This window comes from Vombatus ursinus, unplaced genomic scaffold (genome assembly GCF_900497805.2).
Source record: "Vombatus ursinus unplaced genomic scaffold, bare-nosed wombat genome assembly UNPS02003292.1, whole genome shotgun sequence".
NCBI lineage: Eukaryota > Metazoa > Chordata > Mammalia > Diprotodontia > Vombatidae > Vombatus > Vombatus ursinus.
In genome coordinates, this window is record NW_020943070.1 from 5654242 (window position 1) to 5670690 (window position 16449).

A 16449-nucleotide genomic window follows, 5' to 3' on the forward strand; every position below is an offset into this window, starting at 1 on the left:
GCCCTGCACACTTAGTATGGGGCCAGCTATCTCTATTCTTTCCTATTAGGTCAAAAGTCCTGATCTCAGGGTGCTTTTAGATTGGGTATTGCCTTCTGGGAAGGGAGAATTGTCCTGCTTTAATACCCTCTAAGTGTAGTCTGATACTTAGCCCCACCTCCCCAATAGACTAGGCTGTCTGCTGGCCTCCACAGTAAGAGGCCAGCAAGGCAGGGCATAGAAAAACTTGACCACCTCCCAACCTTGACCCGTGGCTGAGGAGCCAGGTGGATTGGCCCCATTTCCTGACTCTCAGGATCACCCTGGTGCCAGCTGCAAAGGCACAGAGCTGTGCCCAGCCCTCCAGAAGTGCCAGACGCACATTGGGCCCAGCAGATGAGTGACCTCTGCCGCCTAGGCTGAGTGACCAGAGCACAGGACACGGGTCGGCCTCTCTGATCTCTCTTTCTGTCTCCCCAGGGCAAGTTCATTCGGATCAACTTTGATGTCAACGGTTACATTGTGGGAGCCAACATTGAGACTTGTATCCTTGGTGTTGACCCATTCCCAGGTTCTAAGATGGAAGAGAAAGACCGTGCCGGGACGGGCTCCGGGCTTCCCTTCTCCATTCCAGAGAGTGTCTCCTGTCTGGGGTCAGGATCCGAGCCAGTAACTGAATCACTGCTTCAATTGAGGCTTTTATCAAAGTCTTCACCGAGGCTGTCGAGGGACATTGCGCTCTAGTTCTCTGTCTCTCTGTGATTTGGTTGTTTGGGATTCAAGACTTCAGTTATCCCTTCCACATCACGACTTTCCCCATTGTAATTTTGCTATTTTGCAGGTTGGCATAAGAAATTAAAAGGGGGTTTGGGGGGAATTTTGTGGAAGCTGCAGACAAGGCCAGTAGATGACGGAGAAAGTTTAGAAACTCAGAAATGCATTTTACTGATTTAGTTTATACAATTTATACTAATTTATACAATTAGTATTGTATAATATCAACATTTTATCTTTTAATACCATAAATATACACAATTTCTTTTTTTAAAGTTAAAGTAAATAAAAAGGTAAAGTTTGTAAAAAGAATGTAAAAGCCAGCAGATGACACATAAAAGTCTAGTATTTTACCTTAACATTGACCTGCATATAGCCTATGACCAAATATTTAAGCATTTAAGTATTTTAAGTACTTTAAGTATTAAGGTACTGTAAACATCCCATAAAAGAAAAAATTCAGACTTCTTCTGGTACAAAGGGAGGGCCAAAAATGTTTATGTGGATTTTCCAGATGGCAGGGGTGCCATGCCCCTAACCCTTGCCATGTGGAAGGTACAACTGTATATTTGTCTCTTAACAGGAGCCTGGTAGAGTAAGGGTCATGGCATTTTGAGTTATGTACTTCATTGCAATAAAGCATTTCCTACATGTGCTGGCTACAAGCCAGCCTCAGGGTTCGCCACTGTATTGGTTTCAGAATTCAAATGAGGGTTATTTTGAAACTATTTCTCTTCTCCACTAAGGGCATTATAATCCCATAATTGTTTTTTGTGCCTGACCCTTTATAAGAAAAGTACCCTTTAAATTATTCAAGATATTGCTGTGAAGTAAACCCGAAGATCTGTTAGGGCCTCTGGTCTTAATAGAGTGGATCCCAGGGGGTTTGTTTTGACTTTTCTACATAATTTTTTGTCTGATGAAGTTCCAGCTCTTTCTGTAGGGAGTTTTTCTTCCCTTTTTATTGCATTTTACCCAGAGTAGTTCCTTGACATTTTCAAAGATCTTTTGGAGAAATCACGGGCCATCCGTCAAGCCAAGGAAGAACGGACCTTCCATATCTTCTACTATCTGCTGTCTGGGGCTGGAGAACACTTAAAAAGTAAGTGTGGGGACATCAGGAGAGGCAGCCCCCGAGGCCCCACCCGAGGGATCCCTGTTATATTTTCAGAAGTGCGTGTTTTTCAATGCTGAAACAATCTGCTCTCCATAACATGCACATAAAATCTGATGTGACGACCCACCGGGAGCTGGGATTTGTAAGGTGTCATCTTGGTGCCCGGCCAGCTGGGTTTCCTATGTGCTCCAAGCCCCCTTCTTTGTTGACCCTGGGGGTTAGGGTGGGTCATCAGTCACTCAGTCCCTTATTTTTTCTTTTGCTGTCTCAGGGACTTGTCTTCAGTTTCTGGGTCTACGTTTGTCCACAGGCTAGGGCTGTGATAGCTCAGGTTTACACAGTGCTTGTTGTGTGCTAAGCACTGTTCTATTAGTGTGTGTGGGAGTTAGGAGAGCTGAGGTGAGTCTGTAAGCCCCTCGTGAGGGTGGAACGCTCACCCACTGAAGAGAGCTCACTTCTTGGCATGGTGCAGTGAGTCGGAGCCCCATGCCCTGACTCGGCTGTTTCCTGCCTCCTCCTTGCTGAAGTGAGGGCTTCCATGAGGCGACCAGCAGCGCCCCTCGCAGCTCCCAGCCCACGTGCCCATGGGCTTCATGTATTTTTGCCTTTGCAGCTGACCTCTTGTTGGAGCCCTACAACAAGTATCGTTTCCTGTCCAATGGGCACGTCACCATCCCAGGCCAACAGGACAAGGATATGTTCCAGGAGACCATGGAAGCCATGAGGATCATGAGCATTCCCGAGGAGGAGCAAATGGGTACGGCGGGTGGGGACCAGGAGGTCTTCAGGCTCGGCTCACGTTAGGGGGTAGAAATTGAGGACAAAACGGGCCTGGCTTATTGCCAGTAAACATCGTGGAGCGGAGCGGCATCAGCAGGGAAGGGCGAGGCAAGGGCTCCAGGTGGGAGAACAGTCTTCTTCCTCCCTTTCTCCTCCCCCCTCCACTCTTCTCTTGTAAATGTCACTGTAGCCCATGGCTCTGTTCCAACTACTACCGACCTCCCTAGAGTCTGTTGAGGAAACTGGAGAATGTGGTCTCTTTTTCAGTTGAGTTGAATAGAAAGGAGGATCCCTGGGCCACTGATATGCTCAGCCGCTGATTTCAGAATGGGAAGCGTTCACTTTTATGCTGAGAGAGCTCTGTGGCCCAGGTCTGCCTCCATCACGAGGAAACTTATTGAAATGTAGGGGAGAGTCGATTCGGGGTGCATTGGACAGTCTCAGTCTGGCTCAGAGGAGATTCCATCTGCAGGTCCTGTGGACCCTTCCGCCTTTGACCTGGCTTTGGAATCTCAATTCTCCTGTGGTCTTCATTCAGTTCAGACTGGATGAGAAGGAAGCTGTTCATCCCAATTTGGCTCTACCTCTATTCAATAAAAGATTAAAGATTAAAAAAGAAAACAAAAACAGCCCTCTGTCTGCTTCAAGCTGCCCAGGCAGGGGAGAGGAGACATGTGCACAGCCTCCTTGGAGAAGTGGGCTCCTGTTTTAAGGGCAGGGCACATATACAGACATGTGATTGTGAAAGTGGAAGAAGAGGGTGGGCTTCCTGGGGGAGGTGTGGCCCCCTTGCCAGGGGGGAGAGGCCCCCAACAGGGCAAAGTGGGATCAGGTCGGGGGGCACCTGCTCTTCCTTCTGCCTGTCCCCCGACAGCTGTGGCAGAGAATAGGAATCTAGGGCTGGCCTGGCACCCTGCTGTGGTGAGCCTGGTACTAGCTGTAGGAGAAGCAAGCCATGTGGAATGCAAAGTGAATTTGTAGTAGCCCAGGATCACTAACTGGATCGAGAGCTTCCTCTCAACCAGGAAGTTGTGGGTTCAGGTGCCACACATCCTGACTGTGCTAACCTGGACAAGTCCTTTAACCTCTCAATACACACTTGTCCCACCCCGCCTTTGCAACAGCCAGCCCTCACTTGGCCTTTGTGTCCCTTTCCACAGGCTTGCTGAGAGTGATCTCAGGGGTCCTTCAGCTGGGCAACATCGCCTTCAAGAAGGAACGCAACACTGACCAGGCCTCTATGCCGGACAATACAGGTATGGGGTGACGCTGGAATAATTAACCTGCCATTCTGCAGCCCGTTGACTGTCCTGCCTGCCTCCAGCTAGCTGAGGAGCAGAATCTTTGTTGGATTTAAGTTGGGGAAAAAGGACTGCAAATAGAAAAGGAGACATAGTCCTTGCTCTCCAGAAGCTCTGTGTGATTGGCAGAGACCACATGTGGAAAAGCCATAGACTCAAAGGGCCTTGGACAGTGGACAGTAATGGCAGGGGGCGTATTTAGGGCCTAGAGGGCAGGGAAGGTGGTAAGGCCTGGGGGCATTGGCATAGTAAGAGCCTGCTGGGCCTCTGGCTTGTCACCTGCAATAGGGTTGCTGACTCCATCCGCCCAAAGCCTGTGAGGGTTTAAGTGGCTCAAAGCAATTGCACGGTCAAGGAGAGAGGCTGCCCCTAGTGGGTGTAGGCCTGATGTTCTCCCAGCTGCAGGCTGGCCCGGATGGGCCGGTGATGGAGGGGGTGGGGGACCTCTAACATGGGATGACGCCCCCCTCTTCAGCTCAGGTGGGCCTTTCATACATCAACACCCGAAGGAATGTCTCTGCATTTCTCTGGGTTTCAGAGGAGCAAAGAGGGTGTGGGGGGGGCCTTTCATGCATGGCCACTGGGTGTGTGGGCACTGTCCTAGTGCAGACGGGCATGGTGCTGCCCTGCTCTTCCTGACTGACCGCTCTTGTCCAGCTCATCCCAAGGGTTTAATTTTTTTCTCTCTTGTTGACTTGATCCTGGGTGCGTGAATGCCTGCAGCTGCCCAAAAAGTCTCCCACCTTCTGGGGATTAACGTGACTGATTTCACACGAGGGATCCTCACGCCTCGAATCAAGGTTGGACGGGATTATGTCCAGAAAGCCCAGACCAAAGAACAGGTACGTCCTTCACGTCACACCCGCTGTTTCATGACAAACACTTCTCGAATGCGTCCTTTTAAAAACATTCAGCTTTTATTGTTGTCTTTTATTTTCACATCCGTCCTGTCACCAGTCCCATTCCCTGTCAGAAGAGGGGAGGCAAAGTCAGCCTAACTGATTAATATAGATATTATGTATTATTATATTTATATATTATAATAATAACACACAATTATATTATATATCATACACTATCATATATTAGCTATTATATAATATATAATTACAAATTAATTAACATATTATGTATTAACATATGTACTAATTAATTACTATATATTAATAATTGATTAATAAATTGATGCCGTGTCTCACATCCCCGGATGTGATGCCTCCTCTAGAGGCACAGGTCGGACTGGTCTTTTCTGAGGAAGACAGAGGTGGGGAGAGGGAGTCAGGATGGCCCATCCCTTTAAGCTGACTCGCTATGGGGCCATTTCTATCACTGTTTGTGTCTGAGTTGGCCTTCCACCCACCGTACCACATTGCCCTCATTCCTGCTCTGGGATGCTGAGATTGCTGATGAAGGTTTGACTTCTCTCCCTTAGTTTTACTGGTGACTTTACTGTAATTGTGAAATGAGCAAGACTTGAGGGTGTGCCATTGGGTCACCAGGGAGACCACACAAGAGGGCGCGCCTACACACACACACACACACACACACACACAGAGCTCGCTCTGCTCCTGATTCTCACAGTGTGCTGTTGGGTTCATGATGGTCAGGGCCATGTCTGCCAGGGAAACTCTTTCATTTTTTCATTGATCTTTCCCCTGCCTCCCTTCCCTTACAGGCCGACTTTGCCATCGAGGCTTTGGCTAAAGCTACGTATGAACGGATGTTTCGCTGGCTCGTGATGCGCATCAACAAGGCCCTGGACAAGACGAAGAGGCAGGGCGCCTCCTTCATTGGCATCCTGGACATCGCTGGCTTCGAGATCTTTGACGTGAGCCTTTCCCCGTTGTCGTTGTAGGCCGAGTGGCTGCTTTTTGTGGACCCCCAGGATCCCCGCCCATCTTCTAGTTTGGATGTGGCCTAGAACCCCTGCACAGTCAAAGCAGTGATTAGGGCATGGCCAGTAGGCAGGAGAGAGGTCAGTCGTTCCCTGCAGGGCTTGGCCTTCCTGTCCCCATGGGCCTCATTCTTGGGGGGCAGGGCCTGGTTGGCCCTTCTGCAGGGCTCGGGCCTCGCCGTCCCCATTGGCCTCATTCCTGGGGGGCAGGAGTGGTTGGCCCTTCCAGCAAGCGCCCAGCCTCACCCTCCCCTCGTTTGCCTCTTTGCAGCTGAACTCTTTCGAGCAGCTCTGCATCAACTACACCAACGAGAAGCTGCAGCAGCTCTTCAACCACACCATGTTCATCCTGGAGCAGGAGGAGTACCAGCGCGAGGGCATTGAGTGGAACTTCATTGACTTTGGCCTGGACCTGCAGCCCTGCATTGACCTCATCGAGAAGCCTGTAAGCAGCAGCCTTGGCGCTCTGAGTCCCAGATGGGCTGCCGGCCCCGGCCCCCATCCCAATCCCCTCCATTCCCTGGCTCTCACTCTGGCCAGAATCACTCGGCGGTCTCTGAGGAGCCTTCGTGGGGCCCTGGGGTAGAGCCCAGGAGAGCTGGAGCTCACGTGCTTTGAGGCCGGCTCAGTTAACCTTTCTCCATCTGTAGGATGGGAGTGAGTGCGACCTTACCCCACTGTCACTCACAGAGTTGTGGCCATCAGAGGAGAAGTGTTCTAAAAGCACCGCCCCTGGGAAGCAGAATTATCTGCTTCCCAGGCCTGGGGCTGAGCAGCTCCTTTGTCTGTAGGAACGATAAGTCTGATCCAGCTCTGGCCAAAGTTTAGGCCGAAGTCTAGGGTTTTATCGTCTACTTGTGGAGACCAATCAGCTGGTCTGGGTGTGGGTTTGCAGCCACTCAGCCCCAGCCTCAGTGGCCAAGGGAGAGAGTGTGAACTCTGCTCCCGCTGTCTTTGTACACCTAAATGTGAAACCCCAGGGCAAAGCAAAGCACGTGGCAGCGGATCTCTCCCTGTGATGGGCTCTTCTCTTTGTAACCCTCTTGTAAGAAGAAATCTCTTTCCACCAGTTTCAGATGAAGAGATAGATCTTTCTTGATAGCCTCCATAACCTGATCCTGCTCATGAGCCCTTAGATTTGGCAAGCTCCCTATGCCCACTTCTGTGTACAAAAGAGGTTCTAATGACCAGTGGTGCCCCTCCTTTGCAGATGAGCAAGTGAGTCACTTCCCCCTGGATGAGTAAATGTCTGAGGTCTAGGATTTTAGCCAGGCCCCACGACTCCAGGCTGGGATTCTGTCCGTCGTACCCCTGCTTTGGGGCTGAAGGGACCGAAATCCCTGCTGACCTCTAGGGTGCATGTGTAGGCTGGTTTTGCAGCCTCTTCTGGAGTCTGATCAGGGTTGCTCTGATCTGGAACATAGCCCCTAGTTTTCTCTTCTTCATTAAACATGAATTAGCTTGGATCATTGGGGAAATGTATTTTTTCATTAATGGAGCCTTCTGATTCTCAGTAAAATCCAAATTCCATTTTTTAAAGATCTCAGTAAGCTGAGAATTTACAGTGTAAGGTATCATTCTAAATGTGGTGTGGACAGTTGGCTTCTCCCCCATAAAAGCCTGACTCTGTCCTGTTCTCTGTGCCCCCTCCAGGCGGGCCCCCCTGGCATTTTGGCACTTCTAGATGAAGAATGTTGGTTCCCCAAAGCCACGGACAAAAGCTTTGTAGAGAAAGTGGTGCAGGAACAGGGCACGCACCCGAAGTTCCAGAAGCCCAAGCAGCTGAAAGACAAAGCGGACTTTTGTATCATTCACTATGCTGGCAAGGTAAGGAGCAGTCTGGCTCCCTCTCTGGAGGGCTGTGGAGAGGTGATGGGAAGGTCATCTGAGCCCTGAGGGGGCCAGCCCACCTCTGGCAAGGGGCTTTGCGAAGGGGCCCTGGGGCTGTGTCCAAGCTGACTTGACTGGTATATGATGCCTCCTGGGCTCTCCTTATTTGAGAAGATCTGCCCATCAGGACTAAATCTTACCGTTTATACATGTCCTGAGAAACTTTGCCTCCATGAGGAATATTTTCCAAGGTATTTTGGTATAGACATCCCTGTGGGATAAAGCCATTCCCCTCACATGGACTTGATCACATACTGGCGTGTGCTCATTCCCAATTTTTGCAGACTAGCCTTGCCCTTGAGCACACTCGAGGGTCTTTCTGGCCTGTGGTGTTGGCTCTCACCCTGGTCGCATCCATCCCCAGGCTGCCCAGTTCTTGTGATGGCTAAGGACCCTTCCTCTTTCAGGTTGACTATAAAGCTGACGAATGGCTGATGAAGAACATGGACCCTCTGAATGATAACATCGCCACACTTCTCCATCAGTCCTCAGATAAATTTGTGTCTGAACTGTGGAAAGATGGTATGCCCTTAACCCTCTGGATTTGTTATTTCTGCGAAGTCTGGTCTACTGTCTTTGGTTTGGAAGGCAGAGCCCCCAAATGACATTTGTTGCTTCACCACCACCATTACCTCACCCTCCACACCTTGTTTGAACTTGAGTTTGCCAAGTAGTTTCTGTGCAAGGAAAAGAGGTCTCCTTAGATTGAGAAGAGTCACCCTTTGGCACTGAGCCACACACACACACACACACACACCCCTTCTCCCATCCTTTTCTCCCTCTGTGTTTGTCTGTGCCTTTTTTTAAATGTGGGAATTTTCAAGAGGGTGGTGCTCCTTAAAAAGAGGCTCTTGTGGGTTTTACTAAGTTTCCTTTTGCTCTTCTCAGAGCAGATACATTTTTTTACATGTGTCTCAATTTTGTTGTTGGTTTTTCCTTTTCTTTGTCTCGGGTTTTGCTTTAATATCTCTGTTCCAGAAATGCAGAACACCCAGAGAGCTTATTTCTATCAACACTTTCCTATTCTTCATCTAGAACCAGGTGACTGGGCCACTCAAATGTTCTGCTCTGTGTGTGTGTTATACATTCTAGAGCCACGCAAGGAATGGAATGCAAGATGTTCCATTGGAGTCTTCTCCTTTTGGCCCTTCTCACCTTACCTTTGCCCTTAGTGACCTCATGACCTTGCCCCTTAGACTAGGGGAAACTAATGCCTTCCCTGCTGTGTTCCTCCATCAAATAGATGCGAGTTTAGATGCTTGTGGAATCCATGCAGTGAAACTGTTCCCAAACCCCCTTTAACAAGGAGGGTGACAGTTGTATTGCTTGGATGTCAGCAGACACGCAGCAGCCTGAGGTGGTGGGGTGGGGGTGGGGGTGGAGGGGGCTATGCCTGTGGGATAAACCTCAAGCATTAGTGATATCCCTCTGGGCCTCCCTTAGCTCCTGTGGGCAGTCTGGGGGTCACCTAAGAAGCCTTGGTGAGCTTTAGTTAGCTGCTCCACCCCTACCAGCCTCAGCCAATGCTTATGCCATCTACACAGAGACTGTCAGGACCTATGTCGTCACCACTCACTGTCGGTGGAATGTCCTTTTCTGAATTCCAGTGTGCTTGGACGTTGTTCACTTGGATACCCCAAACCAAATTGTAGCTGCTGCTTTGTAGTGGCAGCCCAGTGCTTCCCTTTGGAGAGCAGGGGCTTCATTTTGCAGCTGATGATGACCTGGGGCAGCCTGGAGGCACAGTTTGTGCAGTCTGTGCTCAGGTGAAAACTTTGGAGAAGTTGGAGGATCTCCAGAGTTTTTGGCACTTACCACTAACCATCCTCCTTCATGTGGGTTTCTCCCATGCTTATTTCCCAAGAGCTCCAAGTGCCATCCCCTATTTTATGACATTAGATTCAGCATCCCCAGGTGAGGATGCCCTGCCCAAAGCACAGAGAAGACAGGGCCCCTCAAAGGTCCCAGCCCAACGTCCTTCATTCCAGTCCCATTTCAGCTCATGGTTTAAAATAGCTTCTTAAAACTGGGAGAGCTGATGAACAGGTTTATGGTTTTCTCTGTGTTTCATTTATGTGCTGTGAGCCATTTTTGAGCATAAGCTTAATTATCATGGTCAGACTTCTCAAACTGGGGTCTGGATGAGTCCGGTTTCCTTGATTCTAGCCTCAGGCCCTGTTATGGATAAGAACTCAGGAAGAGATTAGTAGAGAATATTGGAGTGTCTCTTACACCAGTGGGGGTGAATTAATCTGGAAGAGGATGAGGACTGGTGATCACTCTCTGGGGCTTTTTGCCCAAAGACCAGGTCACAGGAATTCACAATTGGTCTGGAAGATCTGTGTAGAGACAAAACCAAAAGGATATGGCTGCTTCCTGCTGTCGGTCCTTTCTCAGGCCCGATGTTGTGTGTCTGCTTCTCCTTCTGCTTCTCTCGCTGGGTCGTTAATCTCCCCTTGCGTGCTCTCTGCAGTCGATCGCATCATTGGCCTCGACCAGGTGGCCGGCATGTCTGAAACAGCTTTGCCAGGTGCCTTCAAGACCAGGAAGGGCATGTTCCGAACGGTCGGACAGCTCTATAAGGAGCAGCTCTCCAAGCTGATGGCCACCCTGAGGAACACCAACCCCAACTTTGTCCGCTGCATCATCCCCAACCATGAGAAGAAGGTAAAAAAGAAGATGAGAACACGAACTTGGTTAAGAGGCAAAATCTTTGCGCCATTTTATTCCTCCTGAATCCCCTTTCCAGCTCTTCCTCTGCAGACCCTTTGGGGAGGTTCCCCTTGGTTCTTGTTGGAGATGCTGGATTGTAACCTATTGGTTCTGTTCCTTCTCACGCTTAGCACCTTCCAGCCAAGTGATTTAACTTCTGAGCTTTGCATGTTGAGTATCCCATTGCCAAGCTGAGAGGGACCCTTGTTCTTCCTTGCTGTTGGCATGGAAACATCACCAAATCTTTCCCTTTTCCAGGCTGGCAAACTAGACCCTCATCTTGTCTTGGACCAACTGCGCTGCAATGGCGTGTTGGAGGGAATCCGCATCTGTCGGCAGGGCTTCCCCAACAGGGTCGTCTTCCAGGAGTTCCGGCAGAGGTGAGTCTGGATCAGCATCTCCTGTGCGTGTCTGGGGGCCATCCTTCATTTCTTGGCGGAGCCGGGGTCTGACCCTTCTTCGTCCTGTGATTTACACGTGTTTTTTCTGTTTTACTTATAAAGTCAAGGCACTTGTTATGGGACTATAAAATATCCCTGGAAGGGTCAGCCCAGAGATGTGAGACTCAGAGGCAGACGTGGCAGTGCCCCCTGAGACAGGGTTGATGCCCCAGTCATGTTGAGTAGCCTTGCTCCCGGGCATCTCTGGGAGCAGTGGAAACACTGCCCTCCTCCAGCACTCCTTTAAAAAAAAAAAGTCTTGTTAATGGCTCTCTGCTTCTAACACTGTCATAATTATCGTCCTCGTGTGTAGCATTTAACGGTATTTAAAGAGCAAGCCAAGTCAGCCCAAATGGGGCTGTGGATGTGCAGTGTGTGAGCCCTGTGGATCTCCCCCTCCACAAGCGGGTGGGCTGGCAGTGCCTGCTTCAAGTCCTGCCTCATCTTTGTAGTCTTTTTATTTTTTGGTCCACCATTGCTCTTTCCATTTGCATTCTTGTGGTTGCTGTTTTGTTGTTTCCTTGGCTCTGCTGACTTCATTCTGCATCCGTTCATGTAGATCTTCTCAGGCTTCTCTGTTCCCATCGCACACATCATTTTTTATGGCGTCGTAATACTCTGTTACATGCACATGCCACAGTTTGTTCAGCCCTTCCCCAGTTGTTAGGCATCTACTTTGTTTCCAGTTCTTAGCTATCCCCAAAAGTGCTGCCATAAATATTTTGGAAGCACGTGGGGGCTTTTTCCTCATCATTGACTTCCTTGGTGTTTAAACCCAGTAATGGAGTCTCAGGTTCAGAGTATGGACATTAGCCCCTTTATTGTTATCATTCCAAATGGCTTTCCAAAATTCTTTTTACCACTTCACAGCTTCACTGACAATGTGTTAGTGTGCGACATTGACTGTTGCCATTTTTGGGGGGGGCGGTAATTTTTGTCAGTTTGTAGGGTGTGAGGTGAGACCTCACACACAAAGGATCTGCATTTGTCTTATTACTAGTGTTTTGGAACATTCTTTTGTGGGCTTGTGAATACTTGGAAGTTCTTTTGAGAACTGTTTGCTCACATCCTTTGACGGCTTAGCGCTTGGAGAATAAAGGCGGTCCCTGGCCTGTGACTGGGAAGGTCACTCACTATGCCTGCCCTGAGCTCTTGAATCTCATGTGAAGTATCTGCCATATATCCTCTTACCTGACCTCTTCTGCTTCTCTTTTTAAATTGGGAGATTAAAAAAAAATTCCTTTGCTACAGTTTGGAAAATGATATCCATTTCACACATGTCTCTCATACTCTTCTGTGCTTTTCACGTCTCTTATGGAATGCGTTAGAAATGAATGTGAACGTTCTCAGTCATCAGGGCTGATGTGGCTTTCTTCTCCTTCAGATATGAGATCCTGACTCCAAATTCAATCCCTAAGGGCTTCATGGATGGAAAACAGGCGTGCGTGTTGATGGTAAGCCAGGCTGCTGATTCCTCCTCCCCTTCCTCCCCCACCCTCTCTGCGGCCCGGCGTGCTCAGGATCCCAGTCAGACCCTGCCTGTTTCCTGTGCTGTACCCTCCCAGGAGTGCCACACAGAGCGTGACCTGTGACGGTCCAGCGGGTAGCACCACTCTTTGAGATCCTGAGCTGGGCAGGAGCTTTGGAGATCCCCTAGTCTGAGAGGGGGACCCTTGAGATCAAGGACATCTAAGAGGGGTGGCTGGGACTTGAATCCACACCACCTCCCTCCCTAAGCATTGTTCTGGCTGCTGCTGCTGCTGCCAGAGCAGCTACAGGGGGCTTCTTATGTGTGTATGGTCTTTTCATACCTGTGGATATTCTCATTGGAGGGAAAGCAGAAGCAGTTATGGAATCAGAGCACCTGGTTTGAAATCGTGCCTCTGGCCCTGCCTGGGGGACCAGGGGCAGTGCTTCCCCTCAGTTCTCTCCTGTCAAAGGAAGGGACTCCTTGGATGTGAACTAAAGCCTGCAGGGGAGCCTGGGCATGTAATTATTCCCATTTTACAGATAGGGAAGTCAGATGACCAGGGAAATGACCTTGGACAGCAGGGTGGGCCTGGAACACTCCATCCCAGCCTTCCTTCCTTCCCTGCCTCCTCTCCTTCTTGCCCTCCCATCCCAGACTGACAGGTTACTTGAGAACTAAGTGGTAGCAGTAAAGGGTGTGGTTGTGGTTACAATAAGGGCTACAGAAAAGGGAAGACATGAGAGGATGAGGAAGAGGAGGAGGAGGTAACCTTCAGTTAGCAGCCAGCTAAGTGAATGGCAGCCAGGCATCCTGGAGAGGAGAGGCGGCCCATAGCTTGGGCTTCCTGCCACTGTCCTGTTCCCCTCTCTGGGCCCATCATGAGGACGTCCAGGGTCTAACTGGGGCTTTGAATTGGGCAGAAGTGTCCTGGGGCCTTCAATGGGGTCTCTGCCATCATTCTCCCCGCACCGCAGACTAGCCATGCTTTCCCCCCGTTCTCTGCTCCTTGGCCTTCTCTCTTAGCCTTGGAGAGGCAAGGGAGGAAAAGGGGGCCCTTGGATAGGCATGCCTGGTGGATTGGGTACCAGGCCTCTGGAAGCTTGGCCATGGAGTAAAGCGTGTTCTTCTCTTGTTTAGATCAAAGCTTTGGAACTGGACAGCAATCTGTACCGCATTGGGCAGAGCAAAGTGTTCTTCCGAGCTGGGGTGCTCGCCCACCTGGAGGAGGAGAGAGACCTGAAGATCACAGACGTCATCATAGGCTTCCAGGCGTGCTGCAGGGGCTACCTGGCCAGAAAGTAATTGGGCCCCTGTGCTGATCCCTCCCTCCCCTTCTCTCCCCCCACCCCCCACCGCCCAAGGTGGGTCGTTAGGCCCTTCCTATGGCCGGCCTAAGGAAGGGAGCTGCCTGCTGAAGCGGAGCAGGCTTAGCTGAGCCCCAGGGAGGGAGGGGTGTGTGGGGAATCTGACTGATGGAGGTTAGTGTAGTGTGGCGACTGGCAGGACCTGACTTGTGGGGGGTCCACAGGTGACCTCCCCATGTGACCTGCTGCTGCTGGGGTCATGTTCATTTTCAAAAATAAGCTGGGGAGGAATTTTTACTCGAAGCAAAGCCCAGACAGTAGGATGGGGCAGGTTGGGAAAGAGGCTCGAAAGGCTCCAGGAGGCCTCCCAGCATGGCACAAACCCCTCCTGGGGGCCACTGCCGCACGGCAGCCATTAGGGCTTTTGGTCGGGTGAGAAGTCCACTAGTCTCAGACCTGCGTGGGAGTGACACTGTACCATAGAATCAGAGCCAGGCGGGCCCTGCCCGCGTCCTCTGTTGGGCAGCCAGTCACATGGAGGCTGAGGCCATCATCCTGCCTATGCTGGCTCCACGGTCATCAGTAAGGGAGGAAGCTCAGAGCCAGTGGGTGCCCCCGCGGCAGCAGGCCTCACTCTGCGCTCCTCTGCCTAGGGCCTTCGCCAAGCGACAGCAGCAGCTTACGGCCATGAAGGTCCTCCAGCGCAACTGTGCGGCCTACCTGAAGCTGCGCAACTGGCAGTGGTGGCGCCTCTTCACCAAGGTGGGCACGGCGGGCTCGTGGGCGCGGCCCAGCCTGGGCTCGGGGAGCCTCCCTGGTGGGTGCTGGGAGACGCGTCCCCAGCCCTGCCTCATTGGTTCCTCCAGTGTTCGGGTGGGCCCGGTGACCTGCTGTGTGCCCGGCTGCACAGCAACCCACGCGGGGGCCACGCTGCTACTGTGGATGACGGGAGTGTCCGCAGTGAAGTGTCTCCAGGAGTGAGGGTGCACCCCGTCCTTCGACTCTCATTCGGCCTCTTCTGATCTGACTCTCTTTAGGTCAAGCCCCTGCTGCAAGTCAGCAGACAGGAGGAGGAGATGATGGCCAAGGAGGAGGAGCTGGTCAAAGTGAAGGAGAAGCAGCTGGCCGCGGAGAACCGACTCACGGAAATGGAGACCCTGCAGTCTCAGGTGGACGCGCCTGCAGAGCCTCCGGGAGGGGGCCTGCCGTGGGTTACCCTGATCAGAGATCAGAGGGCCCGCTGCGCTTCGTACTGCCGTGCCTGGCTGTTTAGCAGCTTCCCACTTGACGGGCACCCCCTTAGTGCCCGGCTCTCTGCCACTATGATAACGGCTCCTGCGAGCGTGGTTGTATGTGTGGATCCCTTCCTTTTGTGTCTTTGGGCTACAGGCGAGGTCGTAGTGTCTCTGGGTTTGTGACTTTGGGGGCTTGGTCCTGAGCTGCTTTTGAGAATGGCCGGCCCGTTCACAGGGCCAGCAGCCCCGCCTCAGTGGAGCTGTTCGCCCCACCTCCTTCCTAGGTTGAACATCGGTCGTCTTTTTTGTTCACTTTGCCGCCGTGGCAGAGTTGCTTTGATGTGCCTTTCTCTAATTCTTAGTGATTTGGAATGCTTATCCATGTGGTTTTTGGTAACTTGGGTTTCTTCTTTCTTGAACTGCTGTTCCTGTCCTTTAACTATTTGCCAGCTGGGGAATGACCCCTGCGCTTAGAAATTCAAATCACTTCTTTCTTATCTTGTCTTATCTTAGATGTGAGAGCTTAATGAGAAAAACTTGCAGTAAAAATTTTCTCCCAGTGAACAGTTTCCCTTCTAATCTCAGTTCCACGGACTTTCTTTTCTCCAACAAACGTTGTAGAGGCCCCCATCCTCACGGGGAGCGCCGTCCTCCGTGCATCCCACTGGTGGCTGCTCCATCTCGGGCTTCACCACTTCAAGCCCCTCCCTGTTGGTCAGCTTCCCTTTGCTGATGCCTAGACCCCTGTGGTCAGTGCTTCGGGAAGCAGCCGAGACTCGATGCATCCCCCCGTGGGGGGCTGATGTAGGATGACTTTGGGTCAGTTTTCTGGAGGTGACTCGGAGGTGCGTGTCTTTGGCAGCTGATGGCGGAGAAGCTTCAGCTCCAGGAGCAGCTTCAGGCCGAGACGGAGCTGTGCGCCGAGGCCGAGGAGCTGCGGGCCCGCCTGACGGCCAAGAAGCAGGAGCTGGAGGAGATCTGCCACGACTTGGAGGCCCGCGTGGAGGAGGAAGAGGAACGCTGCCAGCACCTGCAGACGGAGAAGAGGAAGATGCAGCAGAACATCCAGGTGAGGGAGCCCCAGTAGTGGGGGGAGGGGGGGATGCACCCAGAGGCGTGCGCAGCTAGAAGCGTTAACTGCCCCTGCCCTCAAGGAAGGAGAGGGACCGGCGGCTGACATGTAGGGTTACGGCTAATATTCGAGCGTGCACTGGTCATTGCACCTTAGCCTCTGACGTTAGATCATAGAGTGCCAGAGCTGAGGGGGAGCTTGGAGGCCGTCTGAGGACCTTTTCCCTTGTTCTACAGAGAAGGAAACTGGGTTCTGAGAGGGAAAGCGATTTGCCCAAAGAGGCAGTAAGACAGTGGCAAAACTGGACTCCCACCTAGGAGGTCCTCAGAGGATGGTCCTTATGATTCGCGAGGGGGATTTTTTTAAAAAGAGGAAGAGAAAAGAGATATGTTAGATGACACCTCCCAATGAAGGTGGGGGAGAGTCTGGACTCTTTTCCAAGGGGTCACTTCTCATGATCTGGCAGGTCAGCTCAACGAG

At 51.3% G+C, this 16449-nt stretch overlaps 1 protein-coding gene across 1 annotated transcript in view; it reads left to right on the top strand.

Annotated features, from left to right (window-relative positions):
* MYH9 (myosin heavy chain 9) overlaps positions 1 to 16449 on the top strand; it is an 81939-nt gene that overhangs the window by 55315 nt on the left and 10175 nt on the right. Inside the window, exons 7-22 of the mRNA XM_027874234.1 lie at positions 460 to 523; positions 1757 to 1855; positions 2484 to 2627; positions 3811 to 3906; positions 4675 to 4793; positions 5627 to 5779; positions 6117 to 6290; positions 7499 to 7672; positions 8143 to 8257; positions 10209 to 10402; positions 10706 to 10827; positions 12272 to 12341; positions 13496 to 13656; positions 14316 to 14424; positions 14700 to 14831; positions 15760 to 15966. Coding sequence (XP_027730035.1) covers positions 460 to 523; positions 1757 to 1855; positions 2484 to 2627; positions 3811 to 3906; positions 4675 to 4793; positions 5627 to 5779; positions 6117 to 6290; positions 7499 to 7672; positions 8143 to 8257; positions 10209 to 10402; positions 10706 to 10827; positions 12272 to 12341; positions 13496 to 13656; positions 14316 to 14424; positions 14700 to 14831; positions 15760 to 15966 — 2133 coding nt within the window. The remainder of the gene's footprint in view (positions 1 to 459; positions 524 to 1756; positions 1856 to 2483; positions 2628 to 3810; positions 3907 to 4674; positions 4794 to 5626; positions 5780 to 6116; positions 6291 to 7498; positions 7673 to 8142; positions 8258 to 10208; positions 10403 to 10705; positions 10828 to 12271; positions 12342 to 13495; positions 13657 to 14315; positions 14425 to 14699; positions 14832 to 15759; positions 15967 to 16449) is intronic.